Source organism: Rhincodon typus, chromosome 3, assembly GCF_021869965.1.
Source record: "Rhincodon typus isolate 14 chromosome 3, sRhiTyp1.1, whole genome shotgun sequence".
NCBI classification, from domain to species: Eukaryota; Metazoa; Chordata; class Chondrichthyes; order Orectolobiformes; family Rhincodontidae; genus Rhincodon; species Rhincodon typus.
In genome coordinates, this window is record NC_063334.1 from 77,376,424 (window position 1) to 77,391,888 (window position 15,465).

At 37.4% G+C, this 15,465-nt stretch overlaps 1 protein-coding gene across 1 annotated transcript in view; it reads right to left on the minus strand.

Annotated features, from left to right (window-relative positions):
• Positions 1 to 2,308: 2,308 nt before the first annotated feature.
• ppip5k2 (diphosphoinositol pentakisphosphate kinase 2) overlaps positions 2,309 to 15,465 on the minus strand; it is a 198,270-nt gene continuing 185,113 nt past the window's right edge. The window contains exons 27-29 of the mRNA XM_048593691.1: positions 12,392 to 12,532; positions 8,682 to 8,792; positions 2,309 to 4,398 (exon numbers count right to left, since the gene is read on the minus strand). Of these exons, the coding sequence (XP_048449648.1) occupies positions 4,280 to 4,398; positions 8,682 to 8,792; positions 12,392 to 12,532 (371 nt within the window). The 3' untranslated portion in view covers positions 2,309 to 4,279. The remainder of the gene's footprint in view (positions 4,399 to 8,681; positions 8,793 to 12,391; positions 12,533 to 15,465) is intronic.

Here is a 15,465-nt window from a genome sequence, read left to right on the forward strand (position 1 = left end):
TTTCTCTACCAGGACCGGACCTGAAATGTTAATTCTGCTGTCTCTCCACACATGTTGCTAGACCTGCTGAGTTTTTCCAGCAATTTCTGTTTTTGTTTCTGATTTCCAGCATCTGCAGTTTTTTGGTCTTCTTTGATAGGTGATTAGGTCTTTGGTAAGAACAGTAAATTGGAAGATCTGAAGCCCCATTAGTAATATTATCCTTATTCCCAATGATTCCAATCTTATTTAGATTCCTTTAGTGCTACACTAAGCTGAATGCTACCTTAATTTTAAGGGCAGTTTGCATTCTTCAAATCAGTACCTTAAATAAGGTATACTGAAGTCTGGATCTGAACCAGGCTTTTCCAGGATATTTAAAACAGTGACATCTAACCTGACAACTTAGACAATGGAATTGACTCATATAGTGCAGAATAGTCATGGTGCAATTCTCAGTGTTGGTACATAGGTGATTGTTGATTGTTGACTGCTGCAGGTGCTGTTGTCAATGTCTTCCACAATGTTTCAGCCGTTTGAGAATATACTGAACGGATCAAAGCAAAGCAACCAGTAGTTGCATTGAAATAGCTTGGCTACTTCTAGACAACAGTTCTCCAGCAGTATAGCTGATGTTATTGGATCCACAAATTTTGCTACGTTCAATGAACTTTGTCATTTCTTGATATTACATAAATTTAATTGAATTGGCCAGAGGTTGCAACTTGTTGTAGCGTGCGAGCCTCAGATTTACCTATCCAGCACTTAAGGCTGGAAATGGTTGTACATACTCCAACATTATCTTTTGCACTCTGCATTGTCAAGAATGTACATGCTCACGTGGTATCCCTCTCCTAGCAAGAGTCACTTAATTGTCTACTGCCATTCATGATTGATTGTAACAAAATTGTGGAGTGTTGACCAGTTTATTGTAGAATTGTTCGCCTCCGTTGAGAACATGCTGCTTTCACTGTTTAGTATGAGATCTCGAGTTATAGCTTCACCAGCTTGGTACTTCATTTTCAGATATACCTGCTACTTTTCACAGCATGTTGTCACTCCTTATGACAGCACTGGTCATCAGATGAGTACATATTGATTTTCAGGACACTTTCTTTGTGCAGCATATTCTAGAGCCAACCAGAGCATTATATACAGATAATACCATTAAATTTTGCATTCAGATTGAAGGACAGAAGAGTGAGTCAGTGTTGGGAATGTAAATAAAGATCATTACAAAGGTATGATGACAGAGCAGGACAAAGTGAACTAGGAAACTTTGACAGGAAATTCCTTTGTTTTAAAAAAAAATGAAAAGAGATCACAAATTGGTGGTAGCGATTTAACTACTCTGGTACATAAATCATAAAAAATGTTTCATATATGATAGTGATTAGGCAGGCAACGTGATTGGAATATAAATGTAGGGAAGACTTACTGCGGCTGTACAGGATGTTGGCGAGATCACATCTAGAGTACTGCGTACAGTTTTGTTTGTCTTGATTTGAAAAAGACAACTCTCTTAGACATAGTTCAGAGAAGGTTTGATTGATTTATCTCTGGAACGAAGAGATTTTTAAAATTCATTCATCGGAGGTCAGCAATGTCTGCGATACCAGCATTTGTTGCCCATGCTCAATTACCTTTAAAATGAATGATTTGATAGGTGATTGCAGAGGGCACTTAAGAATCAATTACATTGCTCTGGGTCTGGAGTCATATATAGGCTAGACCAGGGAAAGCAAGCAGATTTCCTTCCATAAAGGAGATTAATGAATTAGATAGCTATTTAATATTTTCAACAATGGTTACACAGTTGCCATTAGAATAGCTTTCTAATTTCAGATTTTAATTGAAGCTGTACCTATGATATAAACAGCTTGGGTCTACATCCATTGGAGATTAGAAAAATTAGAGGTGATCTTATTGAAATGTCTTAAGATCCTGAGAGGACTTGATCAGGTGGATACGGGAGTATAATTCCTCTTATTGGGGTTTGGGGTGAGGAGTTAGCAAACATTTTAAGAATAAGAGGCTTCTGTTTTAAGACTGAGATTAGAAAAAGAAATATTCTCATAGGGGAGGCTGGATGATTGAATTTATTAAAGCTGAGTTAGATTTTTGATAGACAAGGCAGCTGAGTGTTATGGGGGGCAGACATAATGGAGTGGAGATCATAACCAGATCAACCATGATCTTATCAAATAGAACAGACTCAAGGAACTGAATAGTCTACTCCTGCTTCTAAGGTCTACACTTTTATGAAATTTACAAATACCCTTTTAACAGTAAAATAATGTTCTATTTAAACACAGTTGTACTTTAAAGATGAGTTCAGTATAGGCTACTTTATTTGGCAACTTGGTACATGTATGACGCAATGACCAATTTACAAGAACAAAAGATACGTGGCTCAAAACATTTCAAATTATTACCGTTTGAAACTGTAGTTAGAACTTTAAAGTTGGAGAAAAACATACTTGGGTAAGAGCTCAAATATTCGCACGTTTTAAATGGATATAAATGAACATTACATTGCTCAATGCTCCACAGAATGCATATAAGCATATAAAGCCACAGATATTCCATAAGACTTTCTTTGAGTTTTCACTTCAAATTTGACAAGGGTACAGCACCTCATTAGATTTGCTGCTCCAGATTGGGTATGGTTCCAGATGAGTCCGTCATTCCTAAGTGTCTCTGATATTATTCTCCTAGCTAATTTGATACCTCCATTATTTTTTTCTTCCAAACGGTAATATCTTACCCTCATCTTTGAAAATAAGAGTTGTATTTAAATAGCACTCTTCACAACCGCAGGAGTCCTGGGAGAAGTTCTACTCCTCTCCAGTTCCAACAAAGCATGACTTCCTGCACAGTGCAATTTCATGTGAACACAACAGAACACAAAATCAATCTTTGGGGAAAGTTTTGAGTTCTTCAACACACAGTACATGAAGATTAAAGTATTGAGCAATATATACACATGCATAAACCCTTTTACGAAACATATCTGTAATCCATTTCATATAAAAACATATAGACTAGATTTACATTTTGTAAATAATGTAAATCTTCAAGACAGTTTGCAGCTAAATCTGTGACATGACAAATTCTAAAACTCTTATTAAAACTGTAAAGCATTATATTTGCATGTTAAGCAATGTTCAACTAAGGGACAGAAAATAAGGCTGTATTCACATTCTTCAGAGTAAAAATACTTTTGTGTCAGTTTAATTGTCCTTTACAAAAGTGTCCATCAAGTACCATAGCTCAAAACTGCTGTTGTTAAACTCTCTCTCTTCGAAAAGAGCAGAAGTAAATTTATCAAAATTGCACGTATATATGTTCAGAGACAAAAATCTTATTAGTTGATTTCAGGTTGAAAACACAGTAACATTGTGAATTGGAGTCTGAATGTACACATGCATATAAAACCTTGTTTGTGACTAGCATAATCAAAGAGTGAAGCAAACAATATTATTTAAAAAGGGTATAAAAGGAATCTATGAACTATATTTAATGTACCCTTAGAATTATGCAAACCAGTAACGTTCTTGTATGGATTGCAATAGTTCATTCACTTTTTTCAATTTTATCTCGGGCACGAAATTTTTCAGAAGTGAAATGTGAAAACATTGTGAATGGAAAAACAAACTTATATATAAATAGATGGAACAAAGAACAAGAATTGAGTTTTCATGGCATTTTGCATGAATTTTCTTACATTTTACGATGGAGTTGAGATATTGTAGGGAAAAAAACTACCCATTAAGGGAGCAAAGAGTTTGTAACATACTTTTTATCACGATGGGATTTTAGTAAAAATATGCAACTTTATGAAATATGTAATGTCACATTTTGGTTAAACAGTCACATTGTAATAAAGCTGAGCACATAAAGAAAATCCAAATTGAGACTACATATCTAAGTTTAGCTTTTATAAGTGGAATTTCACTAGACAAGAAAATTTCCATTGCATTTTTAGCTCTTTTGAAAATGCTACATTGGTGAATAAAATAAAACAAATGTAGTAGTGCATTAACCTCAGTCACGTGCGCTAAACTTCACTAGTTCAAAAAATGACAAATGTGTGATAAATCTTCCATCAATTCTTAACATTAACTTTTCATATGACTTGTCTTGGCACAAACAAATGATTAAGGGGCAGTATTTGTTTTCTGATTTACTTAAGTATTTGGACACTAAGATTACACTTTTTTAAAGGCTCATATTATATGTTCATTTACTTCCATGTAGTACAAGTTGTGAACCAGCTTACATTGAGGCAATTTTCCATTCAATAGCTTTGATCATCTTTTGCTTTTACGGAGTTGTCACTTAAGCCGATTAAGTGCGTGTTTTCGGTTGGTGACGATGGCCCTGCGATAGACACATTACTGGAAGATTCACTACTGGCTGCATGGCAAAAAAGGCAAGGAAATTCACCTTTAAGCGAATTCACGTTTAAGTTAATTCACCTAAAAGGCAACATTATTTTTTTATTGCAAGAATAAATGGCATGCACTTAAAGCAGCAAGAATGGATGTGTGACAAATCTATATTAATTGAAAGAAGTAAATCTGTTTGCAAAGTGGCATACTAAGCAAGTAGATCTTGCTGACAAGGCAAATGAATTAGGATAACTTTTTGAAAAATGTGTTCATTACACAAATCTTTTTCAGCCAATTTACATTTGTACTGAAACAGTAAAATTTACTAATCAGTTAACTTTCTATAAGGAAGGCTAAAAATAAAGAGACAAATCAAATGCAACAAAAGGAAGAAAACAGGACATATTAAAATGAAGAAGTTAATGCATCTAAAACCTTCAGGAGTAAAATGGTGAAAAGACATTAGTACTGTGAGCAGATTTGAGCACATCTTAGGAAGGATATATTGATGTTGAAGGGAGTATGGTGTAGGTTTACAAGAATGATATTTGGACTTAACCCTTAAGTTATGAGGAGAGATTATACAAATTAGGCCTGTTTTCTCTAGAATTTAGAAAGAGGGGGGATGACCTGATTGAAGTCTTTAAAATCTTAACAGGAAAAGATAGGGTAGATAAACTATTTTTGTTCATTGAAGATTCTAGAATTAGGGGGCATAGTCTAAAAATTAGGGCCAGACTGTTCAAGAGAGATGTCAGGAAGCACTTCTACACACAAAGGTTGGTAGAGGTTCTCTTCCACAAGTGGCAGTTGATGCTAGATCAGTTGTTAATTTTAAATCTGAGGTAAAATTTTGTTAAGCAAAGGTGTTAAAGGATCTGGGGCAAAGGCAGGTATAGACCAAAGATCAGCCATGACCTCACTGAATGGTGGAACAAGCTCAAGAGGTCTACTCATATTCCTGTGTTGGCTTAGTAGCTTCACAGCTACAGTGTTTATTGATAAACAAACCTGAATGAAAAGCTTAGTCTAATAGCTCTTAAGATAGCAATGCTTGACTTTACTAGACGGTGGGTTTCTGCAGGTCTTAGCTCAATTGCAAGTAAAGTTCAGAATAAACTCATCAAGGGAGGTTTCAAGCAAATTTCAAATGAAACTGATGGAATTTGGAGAAATAGTTGCAAAAAAAAAAAAGCAGATGACCATTTCACCCCAAACAAGTTAAAGTGGCAAGTACCACGTGCAATAGGGGACAGCGGAAGTTGTATTTTTGAGAATAAAATAAATTATAATGTATTAATGTACATGAGGAGAACTGAAACTTTTTATTTGTCGATATAAATTAACTTGTAAATTAAAGTACCAGTTTATACTTGTGCTTTATCCAAGCTGCATTTGGACATAAATAACGTCCCAATGATGTTGGGGAACAAAGTAAGAGAGAGGAACTGAAGGAAATCAATAGGGAAATGATGTTGGGGAAATTGATTGGATTAAAGACTAATAAATCCCCAGCACCTGATAATCAACATTCCAGAGTACTTAAGGAAGTGGCTGGTGAGAATGGAGACATTGTGAAATCTTGAAAGATGAGCACCAGACTTTGGAACAATTCTTATGGATTGGAGGGAAGCTGGTGTAACCCCTCAATTTAAAAAGAGAGGTAAAGAGATTTTATAGACCAGTCAGCCTGACGTCAGTATGGGGAAATGCTACAGTTCATTGTAGAAGATTTAATATCAGAGCACTTGGAAAAAATTGACAGATTGGACAGATTGAGCATAGATTTACGAAAAGGAAGTCATGCTTAAAAAATCTACTGGAATTTTGAGAGGATGTAGCTAGTAGAGTTGATAATGGGAAACCAGTGGTTGTGGTTTACTCAGAATTACAGAAGGCTTGTGATAAGGTTTCATATAAGACATTGGCATGTAAAATTAATGCATATGGGATTGGAGGTCGTGCACAGACATGGACAGAGAATTAATTGGCAGCTAAGAATAAACAGTAGAAATAAACAGGTATTTGAAAGTTGCAACACAGATAAACAGGATGGCTAAGAAGGATATCAGCATGCTTGCCTTCATTGCTCAGACAACTTAGTGTAGGAGTTGGGACAACAAGTTGTGGTTGTACAGGACATTGGTGAGGTCATTTTTGGAGTAGTGTACACAGTTCTGGTCATCCTGTTGTAGGAAGGATATTATTAAATTGGAAAGGATTCAGAAAAGACTTACAATAATGTTGCTGGTATTGGAAGGTTTGAATTATAAGGCAAGGCTGGTTAGAACTGTTTCCACAAGAGTGTAGGAGGTTGAGGGATGACCTTATAGAGTTTACAAAATCATGAGCGCAGATAAGGTGAATAGCAAGGGTCTTTTCCCTTGGGTGGGTGAGTTCAAAACTAGATGGCATATTTTTAAGGTGAGCGGAGAAAGATTTAAGTAAGAGGTGAGGGTCAACGTTTTCCACACAGTGGTTCGTATGTGGAATGAATTGCCTGAGGAAGTGGTAGATGCAGGTACAGTTACAACACTTAAAAGACAGTTGGACGGGTACATGAATAAGAAAGGTTTAGAGGGATATGGGCCAAACACAGACAAATGGGACTGGTTTAGTTTGGCATGAACAAGTTGGACCAAAGGGTCAGTTTCCATGCTGTTTAACTCTGTGACTCTATGATACAACACAATGTGGAACGGGTCAGGAATCTAAATTCAGGCACAGCAGATAAGGGGACAACTATGAAAAGAAGGGCAGTCAATGTAAGACTGAGGATGTTGTACTTAAATGCACGCAGTATAGGAGACAAGGTAAATGAGCTTGTAGAAGAGATTGAAATTGGTGGGTATGATGTGGTGGACATCACAGATGTGGTTACAAGGAGATCAGGGCGGGGAATTAAATATCCAATGATACATGTCCTATTGAAGGAGGGGGGTGTCAGGGTTGCCATGCTTATAAGAAATTAATTTAAATCAATCGCAAGTAGTGATAAAGATCAGAAGGTATAGAATCTGTGTAGCAGAGTAGAGAAACCACAAAGGGAAAAAGACCCTGATAGGAATTATGTACAGACCTCCTAACAGCAGTCAGGAAATGGGTAGAAAATTAAAGCATGAGATACAAAAGGCTTGTAAAAAAGGCATGATTGCAATAATCATGGAGGACTTCAATATATAAGTGGACTAGGAAAATCAGTTTGAGAGTGGATCTCAAGAAAAGAAATTTGTACAATGTCCACGAGACATTTTTTGGAGCAGCTTGTGGTAGAGCCCACTTGATTGGATTAGATTCTATTGTCATGTGTACCAGAGTACAGGAGTTCAGTGAGAAGTGTACAGAATTGCACAGAATTGCACTCTCTGGCACCTTAGAATGCAATTGTTAGAATTAAAAACAAGAGCATAAATTAATTTAACAGAAACAAAAGGAAAAGAAGATGTCCAGATCACTGTTGCCACCACCTAAATCTTTTCTGAACCTTTTCAAGTTTAACAACATCTTCTCTACAGCAGAGACCAGAATTCAGCAAAGTATTTTAAAAGTGGCCTCACTAATGTCCTGTACAGCCGCAACACGACGTGCCAACTCTTATAATCAGTGCACTGAGGCAAGCATGCCATATGCCTTCTTCACCACCCTGTTTACTTGCAACTCCACTTTCAAGGAACTATGCACCTGCACCTCTGTGTCTTTGTATCAGGAGCAGTTGAGGACTCCGGTCTGTACTCAGAGTTTAGAAGGATGGGGCAGGGGTTGTGGTGAATCTCATTGAAACTTACAGAATACTGAGATGGCTGGAGAGTGTGGTCATGAAGATGTTTCTATTCGTAGGAGAGACTAGGACCTAGGGGAACAGCCTCAGACTGAAGGCACAACCCTTGAGAACTGAAATGAGGAGGAATTTCTTTAGTCAAGAAGTGGTGAATCTATGGAACTCATTCACACAGAATCTGTGGAGGCCATGTCAGTGAATGTATTTAAGGCAGAGGTAGATTGGTTCTTGATTTGTAAGAGGATCAAGGGTTACGAGCAGAAGGCAGGAGAATGGGGTTGAGAATAATATCAGCCATAATTGAATGGCAGAGCAAAATCAATAGGCCGAATGGCCTAATTCTGCTCCAATACCTTATCATCTTATGGTCGATGGTAACATAATTCAAGTAAGAACAAGACCAATTTGGTTCATTCACCAGAGAAATAACCACAAAAAATTACAATGTTAAAAGAAATATAAAGTTCACATCATCATATTTAAGCTCTGACAAAGCAATGATTGTACTGGCAAGATTATAGTTTACTTACAGAAAACAGATCTGTTACTGTCGTGATCTGATGACTGAGGTGTTGGAAGTATCCTTCTGGGTGTATATGTATTTAAAATTCTTCTACCCAGAGAAAAAAGACTACCAGAAGCTAGAATGGAAACCAGATAATATTACAAACAGTTTCGCACATGGACTCCTTGTTCTCAAAGCTTCTAGAATGGATTAGCACAACATTTCACCAACATTTTAAATACATCCATCTTTAAAATTTGTTTCATTGCTATAAGTGTGTCATTGGCAGGCCTGGCACTTGTTTCCCTTCTTGTATTTCTCATGAGAAGCTGTCTACAGACCACAATGGCTCAGTTGATAGGTACATCTAGTGTCACTTCAAAGACTTTTCCAGGTGAATTGGAAGGTATTACAGTATTGTTCCAAATTAAGACAGCGTATCACTTGGATGGGAACTTGGCAGCTGCTCTGGTCCTTCTCGGTTGTACAGTTCATGGGTTTGAAGGTGCCGAAGTAGTTTGACAAATTATTGAAGTTCATGATATAGACGGTATACACTGCTATCGCTTTAAGCAAGTAGTGGAGGGAGTACATGCTTAAAGTGGTGGAAAGAGATGCAAGTTAAGCAGGTTGCTTTGCCATAATGGTGTTGAGTATTGTTGTTCAGTATTGTTGAAGCTGCACTTGTGCAGACAGGCAGAGTATTTCAACATACTGCTGGCCTTTGGAGTGTTAGACATATTAGGAGATTAGTTACTTGCTGCAGAATTCCCACCATCTGACCTGCTTTTGCAGCCATAGTATTTATGCAGCTATTCCAGTTAAGATTCTGACCAATGGTGACTGCCTGGGATGTTGATAGTGGGAAATTGTGCAATGATTATGTCACTGAAATCAAAAGCAGATGGTTAGGTTCCCTCTTATTGGAGATGGTCACTGCCTGGTGCTTGTTTCTAATGAATATTTCTTGCCACATATCAGTCCAAGCTGAAGGGTTCTCTAGCTGCACATAGATATGGACAGATTCAGTATATGAGAAGTTGTAAATGCTACTGAACACTCTGTACTCATGATCGTCCCCAAATCTGATCTTATGATGGAGGGAAGCAGCTAAATATGATTGGACACAGCAAACTACATGACTTGTACATTCCTGCATCAGTGCCCAAGAATAGAAATGACTGAGCTTCACAACTACAACCATACTGCTTTTTTACAAGATATGACTGACCAACAGAGGGATTTCCCCAGTAGTTAGGACCTTCAGTTTGCTCGCCCTCCTTGATTCCACATTTGGCTTAATGTCAAAAGCAGTAAATCTCACTTCACCTCTGGAATTCAAATCTGTTATCTATGTTTGGAGCAAGATTTGAATGAGACCTGGAGGTAAGTGGGCCTGGCAGAAATCAAACCAAGCACTACTGATTAAGTGCTGCTTTATAGTGAGGACATGTTCTATCCATTTGCTAATGATTGACGTTGGACTAATGAAGCAGGAATTGGCCAAGTTGGATGTGTGCTTCCCCATATTCCTTCATATTCTTTCCTTTTAAGAGAACAACCCAACATTCTCTCGAATACCTTGATTGAACTTGCTTCAACTATGCAATCCAGCAGTACGTTCCAGATCTTAAGTACCCACTACATGAAAATGTTTTTCCTCATGACCCCAATACTTCTTTTACCAATTATTTAAATCTTGCTCTTGACCATTCCACAGTTGGGAAAGATTTTATTGTGTCTACTTTGTCCAGACCTCTCCTGATTTTAAATATGTCTTTCAACTTTCCTCTCAACCTTCTTCTGAAGGAAAAAAACTACAGTCCCCTTTATTCCACCAGCTATAACTTGGCCCACAAGTCTCTTTCTCTGAACAAAAAAAAAACTGTGGATGTTGGAAATCAGAAACAAACAGAGAAATTGCTGGAAAATCTCAGATTTGGCAGTATCAGTGGAGAGAAAGCAAATTTCTCTTATTCAGGCCTAAAACATTAACTCTGCTTTCTCTCCACACTTGCTGCCAGACCACTTAAGTTTTTCCAGCAATTTCCGTTTTTGTCTCTTTTTCTGGAATTATATAAAAAGTCTTCCAGAAGTAAATATGAACCATGTTAACAGCATAATCATCTGCTCTGTCACAATAAAAAAAATCCAGCAAGTCAATATGATTTGATCCAAAATCTATTCCCAACAGACTACTAATTTTGTTTAAAGTTATCGCTTCTGGAAAAATTTCCACAAAGATTAAAGTGACAGGCCTGAAGTTGACGAACTTATCTTTACACCCTTCTCTGAACAAGGGTGTAACATTTGGAATCCTCCAGTCCTCTGGCATCAGTAGAGTCTAATGGAAATTGGAAAGTTATGGCTAGTCCTCCGCAATTTCCTTGTCATTTCCTTCAACATTCTTGAATGCTTATCTTGCATTGCTGCTGCCTTGTCGACTCTAAGTTCAAATAGCTAATGGAACACCATAACCTAATCAATTTTAAACACTCCATGTGTAGTGAATTACCTTCACTTCCACCAAGACTTACTCAGCAGAATACCATAGAATCATACAAAAAAAACCTACTCTAAATCAATGAGTCCCACTTTCCAGCTCTTGGCCCATAGCCTTGAATGTTTTGACATTTCAAGCACTCATCCAAGTACTTTTAAAGATTTGCTGAGGGAAGAACAGGACCAGCAGCTCAATGTTCTAGGGTACATATGCTATAGGAAGGATAGAAGGGGAGGCAAGAAAGGAGGGGAAGTAGTATTGTTGATTAGGGAAAACATCACAGCAGTACTCTTTCTGGGCTCCATCTCCATCTATCTACTCACGCCTTTTCACCCCCAGCCCCTGTCACCAACATCAATACTACCTTTTCCTAGCTACTGTAAGTTATGAAATACAGTCACTAGATTTGAAGCTTGAACTCAGTTTTCTCTCCACAGATACTGCTAGACCTGCTGAGTTTCTACAGCAATTTCTGTTTTTGTTTCAGATCTGTAATTCTAGGTTTTATTGGAGGATCAGCACCTTATTTTCTGCTTAGGCACTTTACAACCTTCTGCATTCAGCACTGAGTTCAACACATTCGACAATTTCAGATCCTGAACTCTGCCCTCCATTTTGTTTCCCGACCCCCACCACTGCACTGTGCCTTTTAGTATCCTACTAGTTACGTCTATTCTGAACTTCTGTCTCTAATCCATATCCATCACTACTCCTTTTGCCTTTTGTTTTGTGAAACCATGATCTCTATCGTCCCTCCATTGAAATTTTCCTGACCTTCCCTTCTGTTCCACTCGTTTCTACATTTTTCTACAATATAAAACCCATCACTTTCTTTATTTCTGTCTTTAATTCTGAATTCATAGTGGACTCAAAATGTTAACTGTGTGTTTCACTCACTACACACACTGTCAGACCTTCTACAACAATTATTTTTCGTTTTACTTACCACTTTCCTTTTGGACTAATTCTGTCTAATATGGAAAATTCCCTCTCTAGTACTGCCTGTGTTCTAACTTTGCAACTTAGTCCTCTTCTCTACTTTAATGTGCTCCTGCCACTTTAAACCCTGCCCAATCACATTAACAAACTTCCACATGAGGAAATTTCCAGAAAAGGAATGAACTAAAGAAGTGAACTGCTGGGTAGGTGGGATTCGTCTGGTTTCTGTGACTTTGTCTTTACATTTAAATATTGAAAATTAACACACCAAAGAATTTAAATAAGAAACTCACCTGAGGATACAGTAAAAGTCTCAGAAGGGGCATTGCTTTCAGGAATTGATGCAAGAAATTCATCCACTTGTTTCAGAGAAAGAGAATTATGAAGGGTTTCAAGGGGACAGATGGAAGGCACCATCGAATAAAGCTCAAATCCTGTAATGAAACACTCTAGAATTAACAATGCAAAATATAATGCAAATTTATTAACAAATATATGTATGTACTATACGTATGTATTACAATTTTAGCACACAAAGTATTTCAGGGATAATGGGAATCCTTGTCCACTACATTTTGTGGTATATCATCTTAAAGCAGTTGGACAGGTCCAGAATCTTCCATCAAGTACCAAAACCAAGACACCATTAATAATTACTGAGTCTTTTGCTTCGAATGATCTTGTTACCACCATTTGAAAAAGAAGGCACAACAAAGACTCCAGAGTTATCCTTTACAGCAACATTGGTTTCTACAACAGCATTTTAATTCACTAGATCTTTTGATGATGTGACCAATGTACAGTAAGAATTAATTTGACATTTTTCCACTTATCAAAAATATTGAGAATGTATGAGATCTGTTATGTATAATTGTCATACACAATCATCCAAGTCAGCTGTCACCCAGTACAAAACACTTTTTTTTCTGCTAATTATCTTAGCATGTTCTTGTAATATTTAAATTGAATATGATTTTGGATTTTCACAAGTGAATAAAAGATAGCATTACCTTTGTACCATTAACATTTGAAATGAATGATTTAACGCGATAAAACAGATGCTCACTCAACTAACGTACATCAATTACAGATGCTACAGGATGAAAACGGCCATTCTGCCTATTATTCCATGATTTACACGGTACAACAATAGAATGCATCTTTTAGAATGGACAATGATTTTTTTTGACACAGGAATGAACATACACACAACGATTGGAATGTCAATATAGAGAAAACAAAAAGTTAAGATCCAAGGAAATGTACATCACAGCAATTTCTATAACAAAAGATGTTATCTTGCCATCTCATCAAAACGGTCTCTCTGCACTTCCCTTCCGTTCAGTTCATCTTTCATTAAACTTAATTACTTTAAGATTGCAAGTTATGATTTCCAAGATTCACCCTTGACCTTTAGCACCTACTTGTGCCAGTTAATTTCCTGGAACTAAATCAAGCATAAATTGATGATTATGTGAATCAGTGAAGTAGCTAATGAATTTTATGTAATACGAAGCAGCAGATAACTATTACACACTAGTGGGTGGGACAGACTGGAGCCAAAGGCTGCCAGGAAAAACAGTAGCTGAATAATTGGCCAACTTCAAAGAGAGATGGTTCAGTCAAGGTATGGTTCCTTCAAGAGGGAAACTCATGACAAACAAAACCAGAGTTTCTTGAATGACAATGGAGACATAGGTTAAACTGAATACTGAAGGTTTAGAGGAGAGATGAAGAAAACAAAAAAAAAAAGAAGCAAAGAGGATTATGAGAAAAGACTGGAAAATAACAAAGGGAAATCCCAACGTCTTCTGTAGGCATATCGGTACTAGGAGGAGCCGGGCCGATTAAGGACAAAATGGGATTTACATAAAGGCAAGAGGCATGGCTAAGTTGTTAAATTAGAACTTTGCATTTGTCTTTGCCTACAATACAGATGTTATCCAGACCATGGTGACAGAAATAGAAACTCAGTCACTAGAAAGGTTTAAAATTGACTGAGGAAGGATTGGACAAACTATCTGTGTTTAAAGATAATAAGGCACCAAGACTGAATGGATATTTCAATGGCTATTAAAGGAAGGGACAATGGAAATTATAGAGACACCGGCAAAAAAATCTAATTCTTCCTGAATTTTGGGGTCTCCCTTGTATAGGAAAGATGTTGTGAAACTTGAAAGGATTCAGAAAAGATTTACAAGGATGTTGCTAGAGTCGGATGGTTTAATCTATAGGGAGAGGCAGAATAGGCTTGGGGCTATTTTCCCTGGAGCATCCAAGGCTGAGTGATGACCTGAGAGAGGTTTATAAAATCATGATGGGCTTAGATAGGATAAATAGCCAAGGACTTTTTCCCAGGATAGGGAAGTCCAAAACTAGAAGGCATAGTTTTAAGGTGAGAGGGGAAAGATTTAAAAGGGACCTAAAGGGCAATGTTTTCACGCAGATTGTAGTCCAGGTATGGAATGAGCTGCCAGATGAAGTGATGGAGGCTGGTGCAATTACAACATTTAAAAGACATCTGGATGGGTACATGAATAGCAAGGGTTTAGAGGGATATGGGCCAAATGCTCGCAAATGCGACTAGCATAATTTAGGATGAATTGGACCGAAGCGTCTGTTTCCGTGCTGTACAACTCTATCACTCAAATTAGAAACACTATGTTCCTTCTCAAAAAATACCTGTAAATTACAGCAATTACAGACTAATGGGTTTAACCTTGTTAATAGGGAAACTTCAAGAAACAATTATTTGGAATAGAATTAATAGCCACCTGGAAAAACATGGATAAATTCATAAGTGTCAGTATCAGTTTGTTAAGGGAAATTGTGTCTAACAAGCTTGATAGACTTTGTTTTGAACAGGTTCAAGACGGCAAGGCTGTTGTTGTGACACATATGGACATTTATTCATTTATGGAATGTGGGTGTTGCTGCATGGACATGCCTTTATTGCCAATCCCTAACTGCCCTGGAAAAAGTGGTGGTGAAATGCCTTCTTGAATTGTTACAGTCTATTCAGTACTGGTATCCCTACAATACTGTCCTGGAGGGAATTCCAGGATCTTGCCTCAGTGAAACTGAAGGAACAGCAATGTATTTTCATATCAGGATAGCGAGTGCCTTAAAGGGCAACTTGGTGGTGTTCTCATTTATCTGCTGCCCTGTTCTTCTAGAGAGAAGTGGTCATGGGTTTGGAAGGTGCTGTCTGAGGAATTTCTGCAGTGTACTTTGCAGATGTTTCACACTGCTGCTATTGAGCATTGGTGAAGGGAGTGAATGTTTCTGGACGGTGTCAACTTCCAAGTGCTGTGGAGAGTGGAGAGTATTGTATCACACTTCTGACTTTTGCCTTGTAGCGGATAAG